Source organism: Ochotona princeps, chromosome 21, assembly GCF_030435755.1.
Source record: "Ochotona princeps isolate mOchPri1 chromosome 21, mOchPri1.hap1, whole genome shotgun sequence".
Taxonomy (NCBI): domain Eukaryota; kingdom Metazoa; phylum Chordata; class Mammalia; order Lagomorpha; family Ochotonidae; genus Ochotona; species Ochotona princeps.
In genome coordinates this window covers 37,966,080-37,991,001 of record NC_080852.1, presented here as the reverse complement: position 1 = coordinate 37,991,001, position 24,922 = coordinate 37,966,080, and the positions used below count along the sequence as shown (strand labels likewise).

Below are 24,922 nucleotides of genomic sequence, written 5' to 3'. Positions count from 1 at the left end.
CTGGTTAACTTGCCAATTGGCTATAACAGCCAAAGCTGAGTAGGTCTGAAGCCAGGGTCCTCCTCTGGGTCTGCTACATGGGTACAGGGTCCTAACACCCTTAGCCATCCTCCACTGTCTTCCCAGGCCACAAGCAGGGAGACGGATGGGAAGTGGAGCAGCCAGGACATGAACTGGCACTCATGGGATGCCATTGCTTTCAGGGAGAGGATTAGCCAATTGAGCCATCACATTGGGCCCCCTCAGGTTCGTTTTCCATTTGCTAGTTGATAGCAACAGTCTGGTTATAAGTGTTTACTCCCATCTGCATCTACACTGCTCCATCAATACATATTTAAATGGGTATGTAGGAGGACATTGTGACCGTAGAAGGTCAGTGAGCACAGGATTACAGTTGGTTGGATAATATTTGGAGGAGAATAACCAAATGGCTACCTTTTGTATACCTTATTGGATATCATTTGCATAAGAACAGTTGAGTGGACAGTATGTATATGAGAACACCTGGTAGAATATACAAGACAAAAGAGTTCCAAACAAAAGTATTGATGGTTTTGTTGATGAGTTCAATACTTCCTCCCTTATCCTGTATGGCCCTCAGTGTATAAAGTTTGATGCCACTAATAAACTACGGCTTTTGACCATCAGTCAGGGTCCACGCGTGTTATTATCGGCTCCGTGCACAAAGTCCATCGCTGTGGGACAGCGACATGGGTATAGATAAAAATCTGTGGGAGATATGGGTAGTAATATTATCAATAATCTTAATTATATCCTTAAGATTACTACACTTTTATCTGAGGTTGATGACCCAGAAATAACTATAATAATAGATCTTTTATGTAAATTATGCTGTGACTTAATAATGGATATAGTATGTATGTTGGAGCTTTTGAACAGAGGTGACTCCATCTTCCTAAGCTACTGGTGAAATGGGGCCATCTCTCCTATCACTCCTGTCAAGAAACCCCAATGTACATAAGCATGTCATAAAAAACAAGTTATGGTAAAAATGATAGAAGAAAATGTGTCTTGATAAATATATAAAAAAACATGGTTTGCAGAGCTAAGAGAAGCAAGTGTTATTGATAAGTTATAACCAATTGGAAAAAAGTAAACATGTTTGTGAAGTGAAAGTAACCAATGAAAATATATTGTAAACATGTAATAACCAATCAAAATGTTGTAACAAACTGCTTGCTTGACCCACTAAATTGTATATAAACCCATGTCTTGGTCCCAGTCACCGAAGCCAGCAGGCTCCCACTTGACCGGAGCCAAACCTCTTGGGCTTCCACCCCAAGCCAGTAAGCTCCCACGAGACCGGAGCCAAGGGCCCAGCAGGTTCCCACTAGGCCGGAACCAAAGCCCAGCAGACTTCCACGAGGCCTAAGTCAAGGGCGCTCTCGGTGGCTTCCCCCGTCCTGTTTGGTGTGTGCTCGCTTGAATAAACGCTTGATTGCAATAAACGCTTGATCCATCTCTCGACTCGTGGCGTTTGTTCGAGTAACCAGGCTCGGTGTTCGCGACACTAGTCAGCTCCCTAAACACCTCAACAGTCCAGCCTGGACCAGGCAGAAGCCAGGAACCCCCATGTGGGTGACAGGAACCAAGTACTTTACACTGCCCACTGCTTGGCAGCAGGTGGAAGCTGGAAGCTGGTGGCTGGATCCGACACACCCGGGCAGATGGGATGCGAGCGAGTCCCAGATGGCGGGACTGCAGTGCTGCCTCCCACTCACGACTTGATGACACCACCACGTGACTTATTTAGGGTATTTCTTGTCAGTCCCGGTTCCTGCCCTATCCTGTTATCTGCTCCTTCAAGTGTGTCTGGCTCATGGCAGGTGATTCACAGCGTATCTGAGGAATGCACGTGTGTGAGGCCTAACGCATGTTCCTATGTCTCCAAAGGGCCAGCCGGGCAGAATCCCGTGGCTCAACCTCTGGGGGTGGTAGTGGCCTCTGCGCTGACCCTGCCCGGGTTAGGCTCCGCCCCAGGTGCAGGTCCCGCCCAGGTCCCGCCCCCTCGGGCCAGGCTACAAGCCCCGCCCCTCCCAGAGGCAGGGCCCGCCCCCTCTGGCCCAGCTGAAGCCCCGCCCCCTCGCCTCCTCTCGGAGCCCGACCGGCTTGCCCGGCAGTCCGCTGAATGTTCTCGGCTCGGATGTCCGCGGTCGCGTCCAGCGCCATGTCCTGCTACATCTACCAGCTGCCCGCCTGGGTGCTGGACGACCTGTGCCGCAACATGGATACGCTCAACGAGTGGGACTGGATGCAGTTCGGTGAGCAGGGCCCGGCGGTGTGGCGGCGGGGGCCGGGCGGGCGGGCGGGGGTCGGCGCCGACGTCCGGAGCCCCGGTTCCCAGCGCGGGCCGACCCCGAGGCGCCCGGGGCCGCGGGCTGGCCTTCCCGGTGGCGGTCGCCGCCTGCTGACGGGAGCCGACGGCGCCGGCTTCCTGAGGAAGTGTCCGCGGTGAGCGCGGACTGGACTTCGTAATTCGTTTTTTAAAATTCGAAGTCCGGGTTGTGGAATGTACCGTTATACAGGAGAGTGTCTGCCTACGGGTTAAAGGCATAATAATAATAATACAGGCCCTGGTGAGGGGTGACCCTACCTAGTGGTGGGACGCCAGGAGGGTCCCGCCGACAGAGGGCCAGCTGCGGGGTGCTCAGCACATTGACATGTGCCCAGATCTTTCTCCGAACTTTTTCTTCAAAACTTTTCACCCCAAATGCATCAGTAATTTTTCCCTCAACAGTATTACTTGGTAGCATGGGTTTAGTTTTTTTTTTTTTTTCGAGGGTGGCTTTTTGCTCAGTACGGGTTTAACCGGAGGGAGACAGCACACCCAGCCCTGTGGCGTGTCTCAGCCAGCGTGGTCCTTGGCTGCCGGGGTCTGTGGCTGCACCCCTCAGATGACGCAGTGGTTGCGGTGCTGTGGGTGCTCACCTTGCTTTCCCATACTGCTCAGCCCTCACCTGGGATCCAGGAGAGCTTCTGCTCCCAGGGTGTTAAACCAGGAAACAAGCCAGCTCTAGTCAAGTAGAATTTACCGCCCCCCCCCCCCCCGCCACCAAAAAAAGCCCTGTAACCTTCAGTAGTTCCTCTCTACCTGTCATCTTTCTCCTTGAGGCACTGCCTGTTCCACACATTAAAAAAAGAAAAAAAAATGTGCCCGACACGACAGCTCCTGGCTTCAGATCAGTGCAGTTCTGGCCGTTGCGGCCACTTGGGGAGTGAAAACAGATGGTAGATCTTCCTCTCTGTCTCTCTTCCTCTCTCTATATCTGACTTTCCAATAAAAATAAATCTTTTTTTTTTTCAAAAAAGTATTTATTTTTATTGGAAAGGCAGATTTACAGAAAAGGAGAGACAGAAAGATTTTGTCTGCTGATTCACTCCCCAAATGGCCATAACATTATGCTGGAGCTGAACAGATCTGAAGCCAGAAGCCAGGAGCTTCTTCCAGGTCACAAGCAAGGAACTATATGGGAAGTGGAGCAGCCAGGACACGAACCAGCACCCTTATGGAATTCTAGCACTTGTGAGGGGAAGATTAGCCAGTTAAGCCATTGAGCTGGACTTTGTTCACACGGGTTTCATACAAATGGTGTCATGCAGTGTGAGCTGTCCTTGGAAGCTGACTTGTTAATTGAGCATGTAGAACATGCGTGAGTGTTTCAGTTTTTCCAAAAATAACACTTAATTTTATTTAAAAGGCAAAGCAGTGTGTATGCAGTGGGGGAAGTCTTCCACTCACTGGTTCACTCCGCCAAATGCCCGCAAAAGCCAGGGTCCACCCCGGGTTAGCGCTGGGAACTTAAGGACTGACGCGGACATCTGCTGCCTTCCATGATGCCTGCTGTGGGGAAGCTGGATGAGCAGCTCAGCAGCTGGAAGCAAGCCTGGCAGTCCTGAGGGGCTGCAGGCGTCCCAGGGTTTATTTTCATTCATGAGTAGCGTTCCCTTGTGTGGGTGGGCTGCGTTTAGCTGTTGATGGATGTGTGTTTCCAGTTGGGGCTGTTGAGTGGACAGGTGTTTACAGGGAATCACTGTTCATTTCCGTGGGCAGGTCCTCAGAGCAGATCGCTCACTGAGTCATCTGGTAAGCCGGTGTTGAGCCATTTGAGGAACTGCCAGGTTGTTCTCCCAAGCGCTGAACCATTGACCTCCGGCATCCCACATCCCTGCATGAGGTCATGGTCTCAGTGTGAAGTGGCCACTCGCAGTGGTTGGTTTGTGTTTTGCCCACGAGCTGCCAGCTGTTGGCCTTATCTTCCTAAGTACTTATCAGAGGCTTCTGCTCTCACTTCCTGCACCCTGGGGGTGCTAAAGCTAAGTGGCCACAGGCTCCCCATCCCACTGGTGCTGGCGCGCTCCTCCTCCCCCTTCTACTCCTCCTGCTCCGGGGAAGCCATTCTCCTGCTGCTGTCACAAGCAAGCACTAGCTGACAGCAGCCCCACCTTGGGATCTTCTGCTCTGGAGGTCACCCCATGGCCAGCGGCCCTTCCCTCTAAGCCTTGTCCTCCTGTGCTATCTGAGGCTGGTGCTCCTCCCAACTCCCTTCTCTAAACTCTTGGTGTGTGTGTTGTGCCACCCTAACAGCCCAGGGTCATTGCCTTAGCTCAGTCCCACCTGCAGAGGCCCTGTGCGCAGGCGTTGGAGTTGTGGGCAGCCGCCTTTGGCTCCTGCAGGCCGGCTCACCTGGTGACCGGGGAGAGCCCTTTACCAAGCCTTCTTCTCTTAGCCCCTCATCTGTTCATTTCCTTCCTTCCACTCGTCCCACTGTGGAAGGTTAACACTGAGGATAGGGACTGTCCCTGTGCAGGCTGCACCTGTGGGTTCCCAGAGCCCAGGACTCACTGGGGGGCACTTCGTAGCCCCACCTGAGAGAGGAACTGCAGGGTCCAGGGACGGAGAGGATGTGGGACAGCCCCACCACTCACCCTGCAGGGCTGGCTTTGAGCTCAGAAATCCCCGCATTCTTGGAAAGCCTTGGCTGCCATGAGTCACTGTAGTAGGAGGTGGTCTCCCGAGCCGACTGTGGTCCTGCGTGGGCAGGTGTGGGTGTGGGAAGAACTCGGAAGGGGTGCAGGATGCCTTCCCTGCCCCTGCACACTGTTGGTGTGGCGCCTCCTAGCTGGGAGCAGACTGCCTCTCACTTGTCCCCTGATCTTGGGTTGTGAGGGAGAAGAGTTCTGGGGTCTGTCTGCCCTCCAGCCCGGGATCCCTCCTCACCCCAGGTGTTTAGGGGGGCCGGGCAGGGGCTTCTGTGCTGCTGTGTCACCCTTTGTCCTCAGCCCTGCCTTGCCCTTGCCTGGCCATGTGGCTTCAGGCAGTGATGGCCGCCTGATTGTTTCTGAAGATTTGCTTAGCTTCCTGTTCTATAATCGTCCCCTGCAGAGTCACTGAGGGGCCCAGGGCATGGGATTCCTGCAGAGGAGCAGGGTGTCCCGTTAGTTCCTGAAGGGGCACCTGGCCTTTGCGGCCGTGCCCACTCTGCGACACCTGCACCATGTGTGCGGTGTGCCCAGCACTGCTCCAGGGGCAGTGATTCGGGACTGAAGCCATGTCCAGACGAGGAACCTGAGGGTTGGGTATGGGTGGCAGGCCCTCCCCCCAGTGCACAGATGCCAAGAGGCAGGGGCAGGGTTTGAACCCAGGCCTGGAATTCTGAGCTTCTGTCCGCGCTGGCCTCTGCTTTTCCCATAATGTCATGGATCGCATCCCCAAGGTGGGGGCGCGTAGGGAGGGAGCTCCTTCCTCTTTTCTCACTCTCCTCTCTCTGCAGCTGGAAGCGGCCCGGCCCAGCTGACGTCACTTCCCTGTGACCAGGAATCAGGTCTGGACTTTCCAGTGACTAAAGCTGCAGCTGAGGAGACTTTTCATCCCAAGGGTCTCTTATGCAGGTTTACTCTGCAGGAAACGGGCCCCATCTTCGTCCTCCCCTCCACAGGGGAGCGCACACCGTCGTCCTGGTGTCACCCCCTCCTGCCTCTGGGCCCCTTCGTCGCCCTGGGGCTTACCGCTTGTTACAAGCCTGACACAGGGCAGGTGTTGCCTGTGTTGTGGAGAATGAGTAAATGAGTGTCATGGTGGTCACTTGGACCTGCTCTGTGATTTCTAAAACCCTGTCACTGAAGCTTCCTCATTTTATTTCTGATGTTAATGAATACCTCCCTCCCGTTAGTAAGCCTGGCAGAGGGGCTTGCACTGTGGCTCAACAGGCTCATCTCTACCTTCAAGTGCTGGCCTTCTAAATGAGGTGCCGGTTCATGTCCTGTTTGCTCCACTTCCCATCCAGCATCTAGCCTGTGGCCTGGGAAAGCAGTAGAGGATGTCCTTGGGACCCTGCACCCGTGTGGGAGACCTACAAGAGGCTCCTGGCTCCTGGCTTTAACCACTACACTATTGCGCCGGGCCCTCGAAACACTTTCTTTATCATTAAATTCTTCACTCAGGGCCCAGCGGCGTGGCCTAGTGGCTAAAGTCCTCACATTGAACGCCAGGATCCCATATGGGTGCCGGTTCTAATCCCAGCAGCTCCACTTCCCATCCAGCTCCCTGCTTGTGGCCTGGGAAAGCAGTCGAGGACGGCCCAAAGCCTTGGGACCATGCACCCGCGTGGGAGACACAGAAGAGGATCCTGGCTCCTGGCTCTGGGATCGGCGCAGCACCAGCCATTGTGGTCACTTGGGGAGTGAATCATCAAATAGAAGATCTTCCTGTCTTTTCTCCTCTCTGTATATCTGACTTTGTAATAAAAAAAAATAAATCTTTATAAAAAAATAAATTCTTCACTCATAGGTCATACAGCATCATTTTCTTTAAGAAGGTTCTTTTTTTTTTAAGATTTATTTTATTTTTATCACAAAGTCAGATATACAGAGAGGAGGAGAGACAGAGAGAAAGATCTTCCGTCCGATGATTCACTCCCCAAGTGAACCGCAATGGCCGGTGCTGCACCGATCCAAAGCCAGGAACCAGGAACTTCCTCCAAGTCTCCCACGTGGGTGCAGGGTCCCAAGGCTTTAGGCTTTAGGCCGTCCTTGACTGCTTTCCCAAACCGCAAGCAGGGAACTGGATGGGAAGTGGAGCTGCCAAGATAAGAACCGGCGCCCATATTGGATCCTGGCACATTCAAGGAGAGGATTTTAGCCGCTAGGCCACCAAGCTGGGCCCTAAGAAGGTTCTTGATTTTCCTTTTCATTTCTTCAGTGACACATTAGTTATTCAGTAGCACATTATTTAACTTCATGGTGTTGTAAATTTTTCTTCCTGTTGCTGATTTTGTTTTATGGATTTTCATTTGGGGGATGTATAGTAGCTGTGTAATGGAGACTATCATATCCAGATGTGAGGATACAATGCAATGTGCATCTCTACTTCCAAAAATGGACTTCCAGTGAAACTGTTTAACTATATCTTGACAATAGGATGCTGGACTGTCTGCCATTGTCCATACCCACATTGATGGACTTATTACTATTTATGAAGAACTATACTATTGTAATATTATAGGGGAACTTAGTGAGGGGGAATTTGGGGAGAGAATAAGGGAAATCCCAGGGCCAATGGGACTGTGTGATAAAATGACAAAGATAATAAAAATGTAAAAAAATAAAGAATATTTTAAAAAAGAAAAAAATTATTCAAAAGCAGAGTTACAGACAGAATAGTCCATCTGCTAATTCACTCCCCAAATGGCTACAATGAGCTAAGCCAACAGCCTGAACGTTTTTTGTTTTTTTAAGATTTATGTATTTTTATTGCATATGGGATCCTGGTGCATACAAAGTGAAGACTTTATCTGTTAGGCTACTGTGCCGGGCCCCGAGCCTGGAGCTTTTCCAGGTCTTCCACATGGATGCTAGGGCCCAAGCACTTGGGCCATCCTCCTTTGCTTTCCCAGGCACATCAACAGGAAACTGGATTGTAAGTGGAGCAGCCGGAGCTTGAACCTGCATCCATGTGGGTTGCTGGTGTTGCAAGTAGAGGCTTCCACTTCCCTAGCCTTGCACAGATGTCCTGGCCCACCAGTGGGAGCAGAATCCCTGTGCTTCCCCGGGAGAGGCGTGTGGGATACTGTGGTGGAGGGACCACCTACTTGGACCCTAACCTCCTGTCTCCATCTGGCAGCATCCTATGTGATCACAGACCTGACACAGCTGCGGAAGATCAAGGCCATGGAGCGGGTGCAGGGCGTGAGCATCACCCGGGAGCTGCTGTGGTGGTGGAGCATGCGGCAGGCCACTGTGCAGCAGCTGCTTGACCTCTTGCACCGCCTGGAACTCTACCGTGCCGCCCAGATCGTGCTGAACTGTGAGTGGTTCCCGGGCACTGCCCAACGCTCCACCCTCTGCCCTCCAGTCATCCTTCAGTGTTCCCGCGTGAGGCAGCAGGTGGATGGGCCTGCGTGTATCTGAGAAACTGGAGACAGTGGTGCCCAAGGGGAGAAGAGTCAGCTACTGGGGAGCAAGGTGTAGGAGGGAGACTTTCTTAGGCATCCTTCTGTGCCCTACGAATTTAGGTTTTCTGTTCCAAAGCTAACTAAATAGGAATTTTAAAGGCTGCAATATTCTGTAATGTTAAAAACAAAACAAAAACACAACTCCAATCATTGTCCTCCTACACATTTTACATCCAAGGATCAACTGCTTTCACAAGTTTGGGGTTTGCTCTGACTTGCTGTTGCAGCCCAAGGTGGGCAAACTGCTCTCTGTGTGGTGATGCTGCTTCCTCAGCAGCAGCAGCTTTTGGAGGTTGTGGCTGTGAGGCAGGAAGAGAGGGAAGGAGAGAGAGACAGAATCCCCCACCCTGTTTCGCTTCCTGAGTGCCTGCAGTGACCAGGACCAGGCCAAAGCTGTGAGCGCAGTCTGGGTCTCCCACTCAGGTGGCAGGAAGCCAGCTCCCAAGCCAGCATGGCTGTTGCTGCAAGTCTGCTTGAGTAGGAAGCTGAGGTCATAACTAGGAGCCCAGCCCAGCACCCTGGCACAGGGCATGGCTGTTGTAATGCATTGGGATCACCATGGCAGACACCTGCTCCCACACAGGCATAGTTTCTAAGATTGCTCCCAGTTGGTAGGTACTGTGGATACTTCTGGTATTTCTGTCTGTGATGTGCACACATGCTTGGGCAGATACACCCTGTTTTGAACATGTGTGAGTGTAGCTGTGGGGTGGCTTTCCGCATTGAGATTGGCCAGTTTATAGGTTTGTGTGTTTCAAGTGTTGGTCAGCAGTACCAGTTTGCCCTCCGACAATCATAGTGGGAAGGCATTTAGGTGATAATGATGCCTCCCCAATGGAAGGATACAATGTGATGACTAGTACCTGGATCCCATATGGGCATCGGTTCTAATCCCGGCAGCTCCACTTCCCATCCAGCTCCCTGCTTGTGGCCTGGGAAAGCAGTTGAGGACGGCCCAAAGCCTTGGGACTCTGTACCCACGTGGAAGACCTGGAGGAAGTTCCTAGCTCCTGGCTTTGGATCAGTGCAGCACCAGCCATTGTGGTCACTTGGGGAATGAATGATTGGATGGAAGATCTTCCTCTCTGTCTCTCCTCTCTGTGTATCTGACTTTGCAATAAAAAAAAAATAAATCTTAAGAAAAAATTCTGATCAAGTTCACAAGCCAGGAAGATAAAGGGAGAAGGTCGGGCACCTCCTAGGCAGGTCTGGCCAGGAAGACCAGTGTGAGGAGGTGAAGCTGGAGGAATGGTCATAAGACAGCCATGGCAGAGTCAGGATCAGAGCATCCTGGGAGGGGCCCTGGACTCCCTTGATCAAGGCTCTTTTTCTGGTTATGGGACCTCCGCAATTGACAGTACGACAGTACGGCTGGGCCGGTGCCAGGCTCCAGCCAGCCCATGCCTGCACAGGCCTGCTTCCTTCCCATGTGTGCCCCCAGTGGGCTGGTGTAAGTCAGGAGTCAGCACTTCTCAAAGGCTTTCGCCTCTTGAGCCCACCAGCTTCCTCAGGCAGAGAGGGTGGGCCGTTCCAACCCTGGCTTGCCCTGGTCTTGAGTCTTAGGTTCCCCTTCTGCCCTCCCCGATACCCGACTCCAACCAAGGACAGGTGTTTATCTGGGTCAGCCTAAGGGCTGAGATATCGCTTGGAGCCCCATGATGTGTGGAACTGGACACCAAGGCCCCCTGGCTGGACACGCCCACTCTCCCTTGGCGTCACAGCTGCTGCTGACTCATCGGGAACAGATTCTTAACACTTTGAGGTCGACCAAATGGAGTGTGAGATTTAAAGAGACACACTCATCCTGACATGACTAATTTGGCTCACTTAGTGAGCGTGCTGACTGGGGCAGATCTCCTGTGGGAATGTGTGGACTGGGGTGGGGTATGGAACTCTGGGGAGTACCTCTGTCCCAGGAAGGAGGACCAGAAAGGGGAAGTGACTCCACCCATGGTTGCAGCTGGGTGGGTCTGGGGCCAGAATCCTGGTGCTCAGCCTTGGCGGGACCCAGGAATGGGTCACCTTTCAGATGCTGTACTGCAGGGATGGGCCGCAGCTCCAGCTATCCTGTCCTCTCCACACTGCTTTTTCTCTTCCGCTTCTCTCCCTCCTATTGATCAGAATAGCCAAGTACAATGGCTAAGGTTCCCGCATTCCATCTGGAGGTGCTGGGTCATGGCTGCCTTGGCCCCTGACTCCAGCCACTGGCTCACACATACTCCGCGAGGCAGAAGCACTGGCTCAAGGTGGGTCGGGGTTCCTGTTGCTCGTGTGGGTTAAGGTCCTGGGCTTGGCCTGGGGTCTCTGTTAACTCTCGGGAGTGAGACACTGAATGGGTGCTCATCCTGCTTGTCTTTCTCTCGCTGTATCTCCCTCTTCATGAAGAAGGGAGACGGAGGCTGATCCCTGTGTCCATAACTCCACTTCCTTGTCCTGGGAGCCTGGTGTCTGGTTGTGGCCTCAGGGTCCCCAGATAAGGTACGTCCTCCCACAATGTCCTCTGTTTTTCAAAAATCAGGGAAGAAAGTATGTGAGTCCCTGCCTCTCTCCCAGTGGGGCGTGAAAGCAGAGGGCCTGTGAAACATGTTGAGTCTGACTCCCAGAGGGCCACTCTCTCCTTAATTAAATGTTTTTGGCTATTTCTGTCTTGGCAGGCAGGCATAGCGAGCATCTTCCTTCTTGCTAGCTTGTGGTGCACAGGTTCAGTTGAGCTGTGTGTGTGGCTCCTGCATTCCCTATCATAGTGCCAGGGATCAAGTCATGTCTGTGCCTCCGCTTCCCACCCAGCCTCCTGCTAGCGTGCCTGAGAGCCAGCAGGGGATTGCCCAGGTGCTTGGACCCTGGCCGTCAATAAATCTTTCTTTCTTTTAATTTTATTTTTAAAAAATGATTACATGGTTGATCAGGGTGGGAAGCATTGAGGTTTAGGGAAAATTGGGTATACTCATTGCTTCCAAATTTGCTATTTCTTCTTGTTGTTCCTGGGGGAAGGGGAGAGACAAAGGGGGAAACACTCATGACTTTTCACATGTCCCAGTACCGAGGGATGTGGAGCCGCCCCCTCACATCAACCCAGAGTCTCAGTGTGTACACATTCTGAGGGTTCTGTCCAAGTGGCATGGATAGTTGCCAGTTTCACTGATCCGAGGATGATGTCACCCTCCCAATGTCCACTGGCTCCATTCACTGAGATTTTTTGCTGTCATCGTTTGATTGGGTTAGTTCTGTTCTGCTACAGCACCTAATGTGCTGCCATATTCTCCTTTTACTACAGGCCCTGTGTCCACTACTCCACCTTTTCACTAAGTAGGACATGTTCTTGCAGGAGAGTCCAAGTAGCCAGGCCAGGCGTCCCAAACATCGCTGGATCCCCCTCCCCTGAGGCTCACAAACCTGGCACCCACCTAGTAAGTGGACCCCACATCAATAAATCTGTCAAAAATAAAAAGCTTAGATGAGTGCAAGCATGGTCGCTTCCTGCCATGAGTAAGGGGTCAGATAACCAAGGAACATGACTTTCAGAAAGAAAGGGAAGCACGAGAACAAAGCCCCCTTGGAGAAGGACGAGGCCGGAGCGAGGCCCTGTGACTATGGCAGGATGGAGCCGATGCCGCTGATGAAAACCCTCGCACTCAGTGTGCAGGAGAGTTTTGTTCTGCATGGGTTTCCATCATGTGCTGGGGAGAGGAGAGTAAGGGTCCTTTAAAAAGGTCATGCAAAATAGAAGAGCTAAGTTTATTTTTGTATAAAGTTTTTGAAATCCATGCACATGAGTTTGGTGTGGTCCTCCCCTCTGACTACTCAGACATGCCCATACACCTGTCTTTGTGTGCATCAGCAGAACCTTTTCCCATGGGATCCAGGTTTAAGGGTCCTAGTCATTGACTCCTCGTGGCTCAGAGCCTAGGCCCAGGTGGTCATGTGGCCTTCTCGACTCTGTCAGGCCCCAGTGATCCCATTCCTTCAACAAAAGAGCAGCTCTTTGTGCCCCCTTTGTGCACCCCTGCACACCAAAATGCGCAGTGCTGGAATTGGGACAGGAAGCTGCACTAACAGCCCCTGCTAAATGAGAGCACAGGGTGACTGCCAGTGGCCCCTGCGGGTTGAGGGTGGAGGCTCCTTTCTTGGCCCCTGGTCCTTCTGGGTGGCTCTGTGGTTCTGACACTTTGAGCTTCGGTGTCCCCTGGGAGCTGGTTTGGGTGTTGACTGCTGGGCTGCAGCCCCAGCTGGCTCTGCCCGGCCTTTATGGTGCTCCTGACGCATCCTGAGGTGCAGGAAAGGACTCTGCTGGTCCTCTGGGATTCTGACTGCGGGCAGTGAGTGGTTTCGTGACTTCGCCTGAGGTGCAGTCGGAGGGGGCGGCCTGCACAGGCTTCTCTCCTGCTGCTGTGGCTTTGAGGAATGAGGGGAGCTGCAGGGCATCAGCAGTCACAGCTCCCTGAGACCAGGCCTGTGGCCTCTTTGGCAAGAGGATTGTCACAAGAGACTGCAAGCTTCCAATCGGCTCTGCTGTGGAAACCACAGGCAAAGATCCCACCTCACGTCTTAGGACCGTCCAGGGACTTACAGATCTTTCTTCTCCCTCTCTTCCTCCCTTTGCTCCCTCTCCTCCCTCTTTTCTGACCTCCCCCTCCTCTCATTTCTGTCCTCTCCCTCTTCCTCCTTCTTCATTTAATTTACTTATTTGAAAGGCAAAAAAAAAAAAAAAAAAAAAAAAGAGGCCTTCCATCTGCAACAGCTAGGGCTGTGCCAGGCTGGACCCAGGAGCTTGTTCCTGGTCTCTCACTTGAGTGGTAGCGGCCCAAGCACTTGGGTCATTCTCTGTTGATTTCCCAGGCCACGGGCAAGGACCTGGATCAAAACTGGAGCTACCGGTACTTGAATGTTGGCACCCATAACTGGATGTTAAAAATCCTCTTAATTGGCTTTTTTTTAAAAGATTTATTTATTTTTATTACAAAGTCAGATATACAGAGAGGAGTGACAGAGAGGAAGATCTTCTGTCCAATGAGTCACTCCCCAAGTGAGTGCAAAGGCCAGTTCTGCGCCGATCCAGAGCCGGGAACCAGGAACCTCTTCCAGGTCTCCCACGCAGGTGCAGGGTCCCAAAGCTTTGGGCCATCCTCAACTGCTTTCCCAGGCCACAAGCAGGGAGCTGGATGGGAAGTGGAGCTGCCGGGATTAGAACCGGCAACCATATGGGATCCCGGCTCATTCAATGTGAGGACTTTAGCCGCTAGGCCATGCTGACGGGCCCCTTTTTTTAAGATTTCAGAGTTGGGCAGAACTTCATTTTGTGCAGTAGACTCTGTTCCTGTGGTCAGAAGAAAGGGAGAAGGTTTTTTCAGGGGGCGAGGGCCGGAGGAAGCAGCAACAGCATGAGGTGCGGCCATGGGATCAGGGCAGCAGGAAAAAACCTGCGTAGATCTGGGGAGGATCCAGGCAGACGAGCCTGTGTCAGGACGGGTAGAACCAGGCGCTTTGGGGGCCCTGCCCACATTCACATAAACAACTCAGTTCCAGCTCAGTGACCAGGCCTTCAGTATTGGTAACTCTGCTTTTATTTTGATTTTCGTCTTATTTGAAACAGACAAAGATGAGGAGACAAGATAATAAACCACATACTGATTCACTCTGCAAATGACCATGGCAGCCAGTACCAGATGAGCTTGGAGCCAGGCACCAGGAGCTCTGTCTGGGTCTCCCACAGGGATGGCAGGAGGCAAACCTGTGGGGCACTGTTGGGGATGGAGACCTGGCTGGGCTCAGAGAGACTCAGTCCAGGCTTTTGTCTTGCCACGTGTAAGTACCAGCCAGAGATGTAAGTAGGAGTGAAAAAGGAGCTGGATTTGAGAGGGGCAGAAAGATAGCACACGCTTGGACGTGTGTGTGGGCAACTTCCAGGCAGAGCTCCCTCCCCGAGTCTGGGTCCTCCTCTTAGGGGTGGGAGCAGTGCTCAGGGAGGGCCTGACTGAAGAACCAAAGGACATGACCTCTTGCTCCCCAGTGGTCTCCTGGGAGGTGTCATGGCACCTGGAGCCTGATGCAGAGTGAGGGTTAGCCCTGTGACGAGTCGGCGTGATGGGGCTGGCATCATGGTGCTGTGAAGTAGGCTGTCACTTGCTATGCCAGCATCCCACGTGGGTGCCAGTCCAGGTCTGGCTGTTCCACTTTCGTTCCAGCTCCTTGCTGATGTGCCATGCTGGATCGGCTTGCAAGATGTGACTGGGCGGCGCAGCTGACTTTGAAGTTGGCTATCCTAAGTTCCTTATCCTTTCTGACTCCCTGCCTTGCCCTGCCCTACCTGTGCCACCACACCTGCTGCCTCAGGGTTGTGATGGCAGGAAGCTGGGGCAGAAGGCAAGGGACTTGAACCTAGGCTCTGTGGAACAGGATGCTGTAAATGGTGTCTGGGACCTCATCACCAAGAGCTCTATTCTTGGGCACCCAACTTTAAAAAAAAATTTTATTAATGATTGCACTGGTTTGGCTGCTATAAAAAGGCCAACTAGCTGAAAGATTCTCCCGTGTATTTGTGTGAGCTGTTCGATCCACAGTCTCAGAGGTGCCAGCTGCCTGTCCTTGGCGTGGGCCTCAAGGCTTGCCCCTGCTGATGCCCCTGATGCCCTGCACAGCCCACACCAACAGCAGGGAGGACATTTCCTTCTGGATCTGGAGTGTCCAGAAGGCCCTTTGCGTTGTGTGGAGGTGCCTGCTAGTTCTTTTGCCCTGGGGGTGTTCATGGGGTCACCACAGAGCCACCCGGGCCCACCTGCAGGGAGTGCTCACAGGTCGCAGAGATGGGCTGGGTGGCATTGGTCTACTGGGGGAACTAGCCAGAGTTCCCTCTGGGGCATGAGGCCAAACCAAGTGAGGGGCCACACAGATTGGGAGGGCCTCAACCAAGGGACAGTAGGTGATGTGACTGAGGCAGGGGAGGGGGCACAGCCCCTCCAGGCCTGGTGAACCAGTCCAGTCTTCCCACTGGAATGTTCAACGTTTGAATGAAAGGACCCTGGCTTGACTCTGTAATCAGAAGTAAAGCCTGCTCATGTCATGGAAGGGAGAAAGTATTCTCTTGCCAGGGATTGAGGGGAAGGTGCTGGAGAGTAGCTCTCTGTGGGTGGGGGCAGGGCAGTGAGACCCTGGATGTCAGAGTGTGGAATTGGAAGGGACCTGGCAAGAGATGGGTTCTCTCTATAGACTGTTGCCACCGCTTTCCTGGGAGTTGTTTTGCAATGTTCTCACAGCCTGGCTTGGATTGTGAAACCCCTGCTGTTTCTAACTTGAGTTTAGGCAGCTACACCATGCTCATTTCCTTCCTGGAAAACTCCCTGCTGGGTGAGGCCCTGGGCCCTGTGGTGTACTGTGGGCCTGGAAAGGTTTGCCCACTCCCCTTGCCTGGTTCAGACCCTGGGGCTACTAGCTGCACCCAGCCCCCAGGGCAGTCACTGTAGAGTCCCGTGCTCAGGAGAGGAGCCAGCCATCCCTTCTCTCCTCTTGACACTACCTTCTTGTTGGGAGAGGAGGCTGAGGGCCAGAGAGTAACTGATTTGCTGCATGCAGGTACCCTGTAAGGAGTAGAGCCGGTTGGTGGGGTGGGGTGGGGATGGGGCTTGGCTCTATCCCCTGCTTGGTCACTGGCTGGCGTCCAGTCTCACCTTCCTTATCTGGAAATGGGCATGAATGTCTTCCTGTCACGGTGCTTGGACGCTGAGAGCTCTGAAGTTTCAGGGCTGGCACAGTGCCTCAGGTGACTGCTATATGGCCAAGGACAGGCCTCTGGCAGCTCTGTTGCAGGAGAGCTAGGAATGATGTGGGAGGGAGTTGGGTGGGGTGTGCAGCGTGGGGGTGGAGTGAGTCGTTGCTGAGTGGGCTGCTGCACTCCCAGCTGCCCTGCTGAGCCCCCTCTTGCTCCCCTAGCCCGCAGAGCTTGCGTTAGTCAGGTGGGCCGTACTGCCACTGGCTTTCCAGTGTGGGTCAGGCTGCCACAGAAATGTCTTCTGGTCATGGTGGCAGGGGCAGGGAGAGGTAGCAGAGCCACGGAGGAGGCCCACTGGCTCTTGATGGCCCTGTTCAGGACGTGGAAGAGAGCATTTCCCCATAAAGCACAAAATGGAGTAATCAGAATTTGAACTGTATTTCTGAGGGATGCTGGTGTCACAGGTTGTGGCTTTAACTGCTGTGTCTTAAGTGGCAGGATGTGCGTTCAGTACCTGCCACTGGCTCCTGACTCGGGCTTCCTGTTAGTGTAGACCCAGAAAGGTGACAGTGATGTCCTAAACAGCTGGATCCCTGCCACCCACCTGGGAGACTTGGATGGGGGTTTTGGGTCCTGGCTTCAGCCTGGCCCACTGCCAGCCATTGTGAATACTGGGGAAGTGAACCAGAAGATGGGAGCTCTCTCTCTTCTCTTTGTCGCGTATCTGTAGACTTTCGAACAATAAAAGTAGATAAAACCTGTTGGCTAGAAGCAGTCATGTGGTTCCAGTCTAGTTGCCAGGAGGCTGGGACAGGAGGGCAACAGGTGGCTTTAGGCAAGTCCTGACTCAGGTGCCGTTCTGTTTCCAGGGATTTGTGATGGGATCTGTCTCACCCAGGGTCCCACATAGCCCTTACCCTGTCCCCTGCCCTCTGACCTCCCTGGGTTGGCCTTCTCCTAGGCAGGTAGACCAGACTCTTCTGCCTCCACCCCTTGGTGCTGCTGTTCCCTCTAGCCCCCTGCCTCCTTGCCCTTGCCCTGGCTGGGCCTCGTCCTCCCAGGAGTTCTTCCTGACTGCCTGTAGGTAAATAAGTAGGTCAGGCAGGTTCTTCTTCCTCAAACAGATTTTCAGTACAGAATGAGTCCTGGTTAGGGCCAACTGACAGAAGCAAGTGTGTTCGAGAAAGGGTGGAATCCCCAGGTCCTCATGCCGTGAGTGAGGAATGCTGAGTCATGGGAGCTTGGTGGCGTGTAGTTTTCCACAGGACAGGACAGCCTTAGAGTTTCTCCCACCAAGTCCCGTGGGAACTGGCAGCTCTGAGAGGGCGGGCCCACCTGCCCCTTGAGACTGTGGCTGCGAGGAGGGAGCCGTGCGTGTTGCTGGTCAGGCCAGCTGGCAGCAGGCTCCTTTGGTCCCTTTGATCTGGTCTAGAAGGGAGCCGTGAGTCAGGCAGAGATGAAAGCCTGGTCACCATTGGGTTACCACTTGCCTCATGGGGCCCTAGGAGTGGGAGTTTCCAGAGCATGCTCAGTGCTGCAGAACCCAGTCACCTGTGTGGTGTCCCCCACCCTGTTCCCAGGCATGGCTGACTTCCCTTTGCCACTGTAGTACATGTTTCCAGGTGACCAGAGCCCGGCATGCATGTACCTGTGCCCCTTCCACTTGGAGGAAGTGGGCATAGAAAACCCAGAATTAAGTAAATTTGTTGCTGTGGGTTTTGCTTTCTTCAAACTGGGGACAAAGACAGGGGCTGCACCTTTGTCTGCAGCGCTGAATGAAGTAGGCCACGCGGATGTGTGGGAAGGCACCTGGGGCAGGCCTGACCCTGGGTTAGTGGGGAGGGAAGCTGTGGCTGACACACAGCAGCTTGTGCTACTGTACTGAGCGGATTCCATCCTTGTGGCCCCATCTGGGAACTGGCAGAGGTGGTCCAGGTCTTGGTTAAAGTTGGATGAGGCAGCTAGAGCTGGGCAGGGGACCACCTTGCCAGAGATGCATGGCTGAAGAGATGTGTGCTGAGCGTCAGCTTTAGTTTTCTGCCCATTCAGCTGCGCCAGGCTGGCCTCTACCATCGCTGCATTCTGTTTTAGAAATACAGGTCTTGGAGTCATTATGATGTAGGAGGTCAAATTCAACAACTTTGACTTCTGCCTGTAATACTGACATCTCAAATGGGCACCGGTTTAAGTCCTGCCAGATCCTTTTTTTGTTGTTGTTGTTGTTTTAAGATTTAAATATTTTTATAGGAAAGGCATATTTACAGAGAGCAGAAGAGACAGCGGTAAACATCTTCCATCCATTGGTTTACACCCCAAGTGGCCGCAATGGCTGGAGCTGAGCCGATCCAAAGCCAGGAACCAGGAGCTTCCTCTGGGTCTCCCATGAGGGTGCCGAGTCCCAAGGGCCCAGACCGTCCTCTACTACTTTCCTAGGCCATAAGCAGGGAGCTAGATGGGAAGTGAAGCAGCTGGCGCCCATATGGGATCCTAGTGCTTACAAGGTGAGAATTTAGCCAATGGGCCACTAAGGTGGGCCCATGCCTTCTCCAGTTTTGATCCAGTTCCCTGAGAATAACTTGGGAAAACATTAGAAAATGGCCCAAATGCTTGGGCCCCTGTGCCCACAATGGGATCCAGAAGAAGCTCCTGGCTCCTGGCTTTGCTGACCTAACCCTGGCCATTACAGTCATTTGTGAATTGAATCAGCAAATGGAAGAGTTCTCTCTCTTTTGATTATTTTAATATTGATTACAGGGTTGAGGGAGTTGCAGACTCATGTGGGCCTCCTATGGGATGAAGAGGGTGGGGATGAGGGGAAGATGGGTAAGACAAACGTTTCAGTCTTTTCTCCTGTGTGTGACGGGGCGGGGGTTGTGCCACTTGTTGCTGTCAGACTACATCAACCTTGGGGATTGAGGTGGTTGTTTGATGTCACCTTGGAGACTCCAGTATAGGGAAAGCTGTTCCATGTTCCAAGAGTGTTACTTGAATGGTCTTGACTGTTCTGAGAAGGTGTCGGCTTTGTTATACTAGAGGTAAGAAATTCTTTTTTTTTAAAAAAGATTTATTTACTTTTATTACAAAGTCAGATATACAGAGAGGAGGAGAGATAGAGAGGAAGATCTTCCATCCAATGATTCACTCCCCAAGTGACAGCTACGGCCGGTGCTGTACCGATCCGGAGCCGGGAACCTGGAACCTCTTCCGGGTCTCCCATGCAGGTGCAGGGTCCCAAGGCTTTGGGCCGTCCTCGACTGCTTTCCCAGGCCACAAGCAGGGAGCTGGATGGGAAGTGGAGCTGCTGGGATTAGAACCGGCACCCATATGGGATCCTGGCGTGTTCAAGGCTAGGACTTTAGCTGCTAGGCCACACTGCCAGGCCCTAGAGGTGAGAAATTCTAAGGATTGTTTTCTGATCATGTCCACCTCATCGTGTCCACAGACCTAGGTACTTGCGGCAAAACCTGGCCAGGATGTTGGTCTACCTGTCCTACTTTCCCTCTTTTGATGAGGTACTTGAAATCCTCTGTTGGTTTAGATGAGCTGGCTGTCTTGTCTGGGATGTGCATCTGGGTATGTTCTATTCTTATGCTGAGGTCAGCAACGGTGGCGCAGTCCTGCAACGTGTGCTCTGGGTCCGGACCATGACCTGGTGTTTTTCCCTGAGATCAGGGTTTTAACCTAGTGTCCAGCTGGGGAACCCGCTGAGACACCTTGCCTGAGAGATCCTCAGAACTGGCTCTCATCTGTGCCACTTGGCAGGGTCAGGTCAGCCTGTCTGGTGCATCAGCCATCACATATACTGGTGGGTACAGTGCCTGGTCAGTCCCACTCCCAGCCCCAGCTTTCACGCAAACCAGCGGGTGCTGGTGCCTCCCCCAGGCCCAGCTCGTTCCTGCGGCTGTGGCCTAGTTGGGGTGATCCCAAAGAGCTCCCAACCCTAGCCTGCACCCAATCCCAGCTTTCGCATCTGCTAGCAGGTGCTGTGCCGGCCCAGTCTTCTCACAGCCCCAGCTCTTGCAAGCCCTGGTTGGGGCAACCCCATGTAACCTCTGCCCTCAGGCCTGGTTCTCGCATGTGCCAGCAGATGCTACAACCCAGCCTGGCCCTGTTGGCCCCCGGTCCTAGCTTGTGGGGAAGAGTTTGCTCTCTCTTTCTCCCTTTTTTTCTGTAACTCTTGCCTTTTAAATAAATAATTAAAAAAAAATGTAACACAAGTCTTCACTAACCAAAGAATATTTGATCACATTTGAAAAAATCTGTAATTAATAAATCAAGAGAAAAATACCATGGTATATATTACTAATGATTACACTTAACAGTGATATGTGTAGTGATCTGTGGAATTTTTTTTTTTTGACTGTGTGCCTTCTCTTTGTAGTCTTAATAATTTTTAAAAGAGATTTATTTATTTTTATTGGAAAGGTAGATTTACAGAGAGATGGAAAGACAGACAGAAAGATCTTCCATCCACTGGTTCACTCCTCAAGTGGCTACAATGGCTGGAGCTGAGTTGATCTGAAGCCAGGAGTGTCTTTCGAGTCTCCCACACAGGTCCCAAGGCTTTGTACTGTCCTCTACTACTTTCCCAGGCCACAAGCAGGGAGCTGGATGGGAAGTGGAGCAGCCTGGACGTGAACTAGTGCCCATATGGGATCCCGGAGAATGCAAGGAGAGGATTTTGCCACTAGGCTATTGTGTGATGCCCAGATATGTGGAATTTTCACACAAGAATTCAAACATCAGGCAGAGGAATGGTCAGCAAGATATCCCAGTTTTATGAGGCAGGGCATCCTCCAGACTGGATGGGCAGCCTCCTGACGGAATCCGCAGGAGAGTGCTCAGCATTCATACTGGGGGTTTAATGGCAACAACACACCTGCAGGCGGCTCAGGAAAGCACTGAGGATTGGGGTATGGTCTGACTTCAGACTGGGGCTTGAGGGAACAGGGTCCACTACTTCCCGCCTTTGCTCCTCCGCTCCTCCGCTCCTGGACCAAGGGTTTGAGAGGGCACTTCTGGGGAGCGCTCCCTGGGGGGAAAGCCTGTGACCTCCTGTGAGGGTATGGGGTCTAGGCAGTGCTGTGCAGTGTATAATTCTGGGCCCCTTCCCAGAAGAGTGTCTGAGTTTCACAGATGCCCTGTTGTCCTTAGGCCCCTCCCACATTCGGGTCCAACTTCCCACCTAGCGCAGAACCCCCAAATAATAGTTTCACATTTGGTGTGGGAGTTTAGGGGTTTTTTCTTAGAGTTTTTTCTCCCCATAAATAGTTCTGTCCTGGGCCCAGCGCTGTGGCCAGCGGCTTAAGTCCTCACCTTGAACGCATTGGGATCCCATGTGGGCACCAGTTCTAATCCCAGCAGCCCCGCTTTCCATCCAGCTCCCTGCTGGGAAAGCAGTCGAGGATGGCCCAAAGCCTTGGGAACCTGCACCTGTGTGGGAGACCTGGAACAGGTTCCTGGCTCCTGGCTTTGGACTGGCACAGCACCGGCTGTAGCTGTCACTTGGGGGGTGAATCATAGGATGGAAGATCTTCCTCTCTGTCCCTCCTCCTCTCTGTAAATCTGACTTTGCAATAAAAATAAATAAAACTTAAAAAAATAGCTCTGTCCTAGGCATATTGCACCAAAATGTAATAATTCTGCTGGAATGAAGACTGCATTTTATAAACTATTTGGTGAGAGATATGGAGGGGCAGTTAGGGCTGCCGTAGAAGGAGGGAGGGATGGAGAGAGCTATTTTCCCCTGCTCTGAGACTGGGGTGGCTGAAGGGAACACACCGTCACAGTATGTGGTGTCCTCAGGGGGTGTGTGATCTCTGTCCCTGTTGCAGCCTTGGCTGTGTGAACTTGGACTAGCCAGTCGGGCTGGAAGGTGTGGAGGCTATGAGGGCTTAAGAGAAGGGCAGCTGGGCCTGGCCTTGGCCCTGCTGTGGGTGGAGCTGATGTTGGGGGGGGAGGAGGAGGTTCCTGTCCACAAAATGGTTCCCTGCTGTGGAAGGGAGGCTGGGGGCCAGCCAGGATGGTCACACACAGGGACTGGAGGAGCACTATGAGGAAGGCACGTGACTGATGGAACCATGTGACTGCTGTATTCTCTGCTGTCAGGGGATGAGCAGGTGCTACCACTCTCCTCTTCCTCTCCTGGAGGGGACACAGGCTCAGAGCAGGAAGTGAGCCTGACTGTGGTGGCCAGGAGCTGGGTTCTCACAGGAGGCGATCAGGTCCTCTGCCTTGTTCTCGGGTGGAAAAGTTGAGGTCCTGGGAGGGAACTTGCCAGGTGCCTGGGAATTGGTATGGGGCCAGGCTAGGGAGCCCGGTCCCTGGTGAGTGGACCTACTACCCATCTCACGGCTTGACAACCTTCTCCACCTTGTTTCAGGGCAGCCTGCTCTGGAATCCGGATCTTCTAGCCCAACCTTTCTTCAGCCTGCAACGCCAGGGAGGCCTGAGAGAAGCACTGGGGATGAACGGGAGAAGGGGCAGCCCGTGGGGCCGGCCAGCCAGTCACATCCAGGTATTTTCAATTTAGTTGTTGACTTCAAGTAAATATATTTAAGGCATTGGTTTATCTGTAAGCATATGCAGTTTCACAGAGAATGAAAAATTGTCAGTGACAACAGGAGATGGTCACAGCATCCAGTCCTGTGAGCAGTCCTGTGGTTGTGCATATCTGTGGGGACAGGTTCGTGAGTCAGAGAGTTAGACCAGCAGAGAAGTCAGCTAACAGTAATACACCGCACTTGTAAGCGTATTGATGCATTTAACTCCCAGCTGACTGCATGAGTTGGACTGTGTTTCCATTTCACAGATGAGGAGCCTGAGCATGGACAGGCTGTACAAGCTGGCCCAGGTTGTCCACTCCCATTCCCCTCTGAACCCATCTGTGGGCTCTGGATTGGTACCTGGCAGCCACTCTGCTCTCTGCAGGCCACTGGCAGGGCCCGAGCCTTGAACTGTGCAGGGGGAGGACGGGGCTGCTCTGCCACTCACAGGTCAGCTGCTCCATTGCATGTAGTGCTCATGAGGCAGAGCCATGGCTCAGGATCACACGAGAAGTGTCTCTCAGCCACAGGATGCGTAGGCCCCTGACCCTCACCACTACTCGTACAAGGGTCCTCATAAAAGCCCATGGGAAAAATGAAATTAAAACTAAGTTTGTCTGGCCCAGAGGATTTTGATGCCCATAAAACGAGGGGTCTTCATAGAGTTCATTAAAAATGTGGTATGAAAAAAAGTGTATGTCAAAACAATTCTGTACCAGAGCAGAACCTTCTGGGACCAGTGTTGTGGTGTAGTGGTTAAAACTGTTACTTGCAGTGCTGGACCAGCTGAAGCCAGGAGCCAGGAGCCAGGAGCTTCATTTGTGTCTTCCATGTGGTTGTAGGGGCCCAAGTGTTTGAGCCATCCTTCACTGCTTCCATAGGTCATTAGCAAGGATGAGAACAATTGGGACTCAGACTATGCCCATATGGGGTGCTGGCATCACAGGTGGTGGCTTTACCCATTATGCTACATGCTGATCCCTTGAATTGAATTGAACCCTAGGAAACCCTAGGAAACCCCTCATGCTGCTTTTCTAGAGCCTTGCTGACAACTTCTGGGTTGTCTTCATCCCTTGGTGCCCTGACAGGGGCTCAGGGCGTACTCAGTCAGGGGACTGTCTCCTCCTGCAGCCTCCCTGGTCCCTGGGCTCTCAGTTCCTGGATGCAGGTCCTGAAGCCAAGGTCAGCGTGGCCATGGGTGTGTATAGAGGGCCCTCAATGTCGCCTGTCCTGTGCTGGCATCCCAGCTCTACCCTCCTGGCAGAGTTGCTCACAGCTGCTTCCTGTGTGACTCGGGCACAGTCACAGAACCCGTTTGGTGCCCTGGTAACAAGGTCTGGCACGCCTCCATGTTGCTCCGGAGCTAAGCTCTTTACGTGTTAGCTGGTACTAGGAATGTTCTGGATGCCCAGGTAGGTGGGGCCTAAAAAAGTAATTCAAGGTTAGGAGTCTGGATTATTTCTAGTAGCTAAAGATTGTTAAAAGGGAAAAAAAAAAGAGGTTCAGACTTCTGAGTAGCAGTTAAAGGTAAAGTGCAGTGGTTATGTATCCCCACAGTCCAGCTGTGAACACAGGAGCATCATGGAGCGTTGGCAGGACAGAGGCCACGGGGCGGCAGTTTCCTCGGCTGGCCCTTATCTGAGTTCCCATGAAACGAGTCTGGAGGCTGTGTACCCATTGACCTATTGACCTTTGCACTGTTGACTATCACAGATGGCCCTGGCAGGGCGATCGATAACTGTGCTCAACAGTGACAGGAAATCCATTGTCTGTGATCTGCCCAGACTGCAGACAGCAGAGGCCTGGGTAGTGCCATTAGGTCATCTGTAGCTGAGTGCTCTCGGGAAAGCCCCGGAAAACCCCAGTCAGTTCAGCACGCTGCCTTTCCCGTCCACATACCTGCCCTGGCACGCCTCCACTTGCGGCTGGTGCAGTCGTGCTCGTGTTTTCTGTCTGAAAGGCAGAGTTATAGAGAGAGCAGGAGGGAGCTTTCATCTGCTGGCTCAGTCACATGACTGTAGGCAGTGATGCTGGTTTGGGTCAAAGCAGGAGCCTAGTACTCTGTCTGGCCTCCCATGTGGCTGCAGGGACCAATTACTTGGACTAGGCTCTGATGGCTTCCCAGGTGTGTCTGCAGGGAGCTGGGTTCTGGGCCTTGAACCTGTGTTCCTATGAGATGCCTGCTGTACCACTGAGCTGGTCCC

The 24,922-nt window shown here is 52.8% G+C and overlaps 1 protein-coding gene across 1 annotated transcript in view; it reads left to right on the top strand.

Annotated features, from left to right (window-relative positions):
• Positions 1–2,080: 2,080 nt before the first annotated feature.
• The window catches only part of IRAK2 (interleukin 1 receptor associated kinase 2), a 43,838-nt gene continuing 20,996 nt past the window's right edge, over positions 2,081–24,922 (top strand). The window contains exons 1-3 of the mRNA XM_058678905.1: positions 2,081–2,282; positions 8,141–8,323; positions 22,556–22,690. Of these exons, the coding sequence (XP_058534888.1) occupies positions 2,150–2,282; positions 8,141–8,323; positions 22,556–22,690 (451 nt within the window). The 5' untranslated portion in view covers positions 2,081–2,149. The remainder of the gene's footprint in view (positions 2,283–8,140; positions 8,324–22,555; positions 22,691–24,922) is intronic.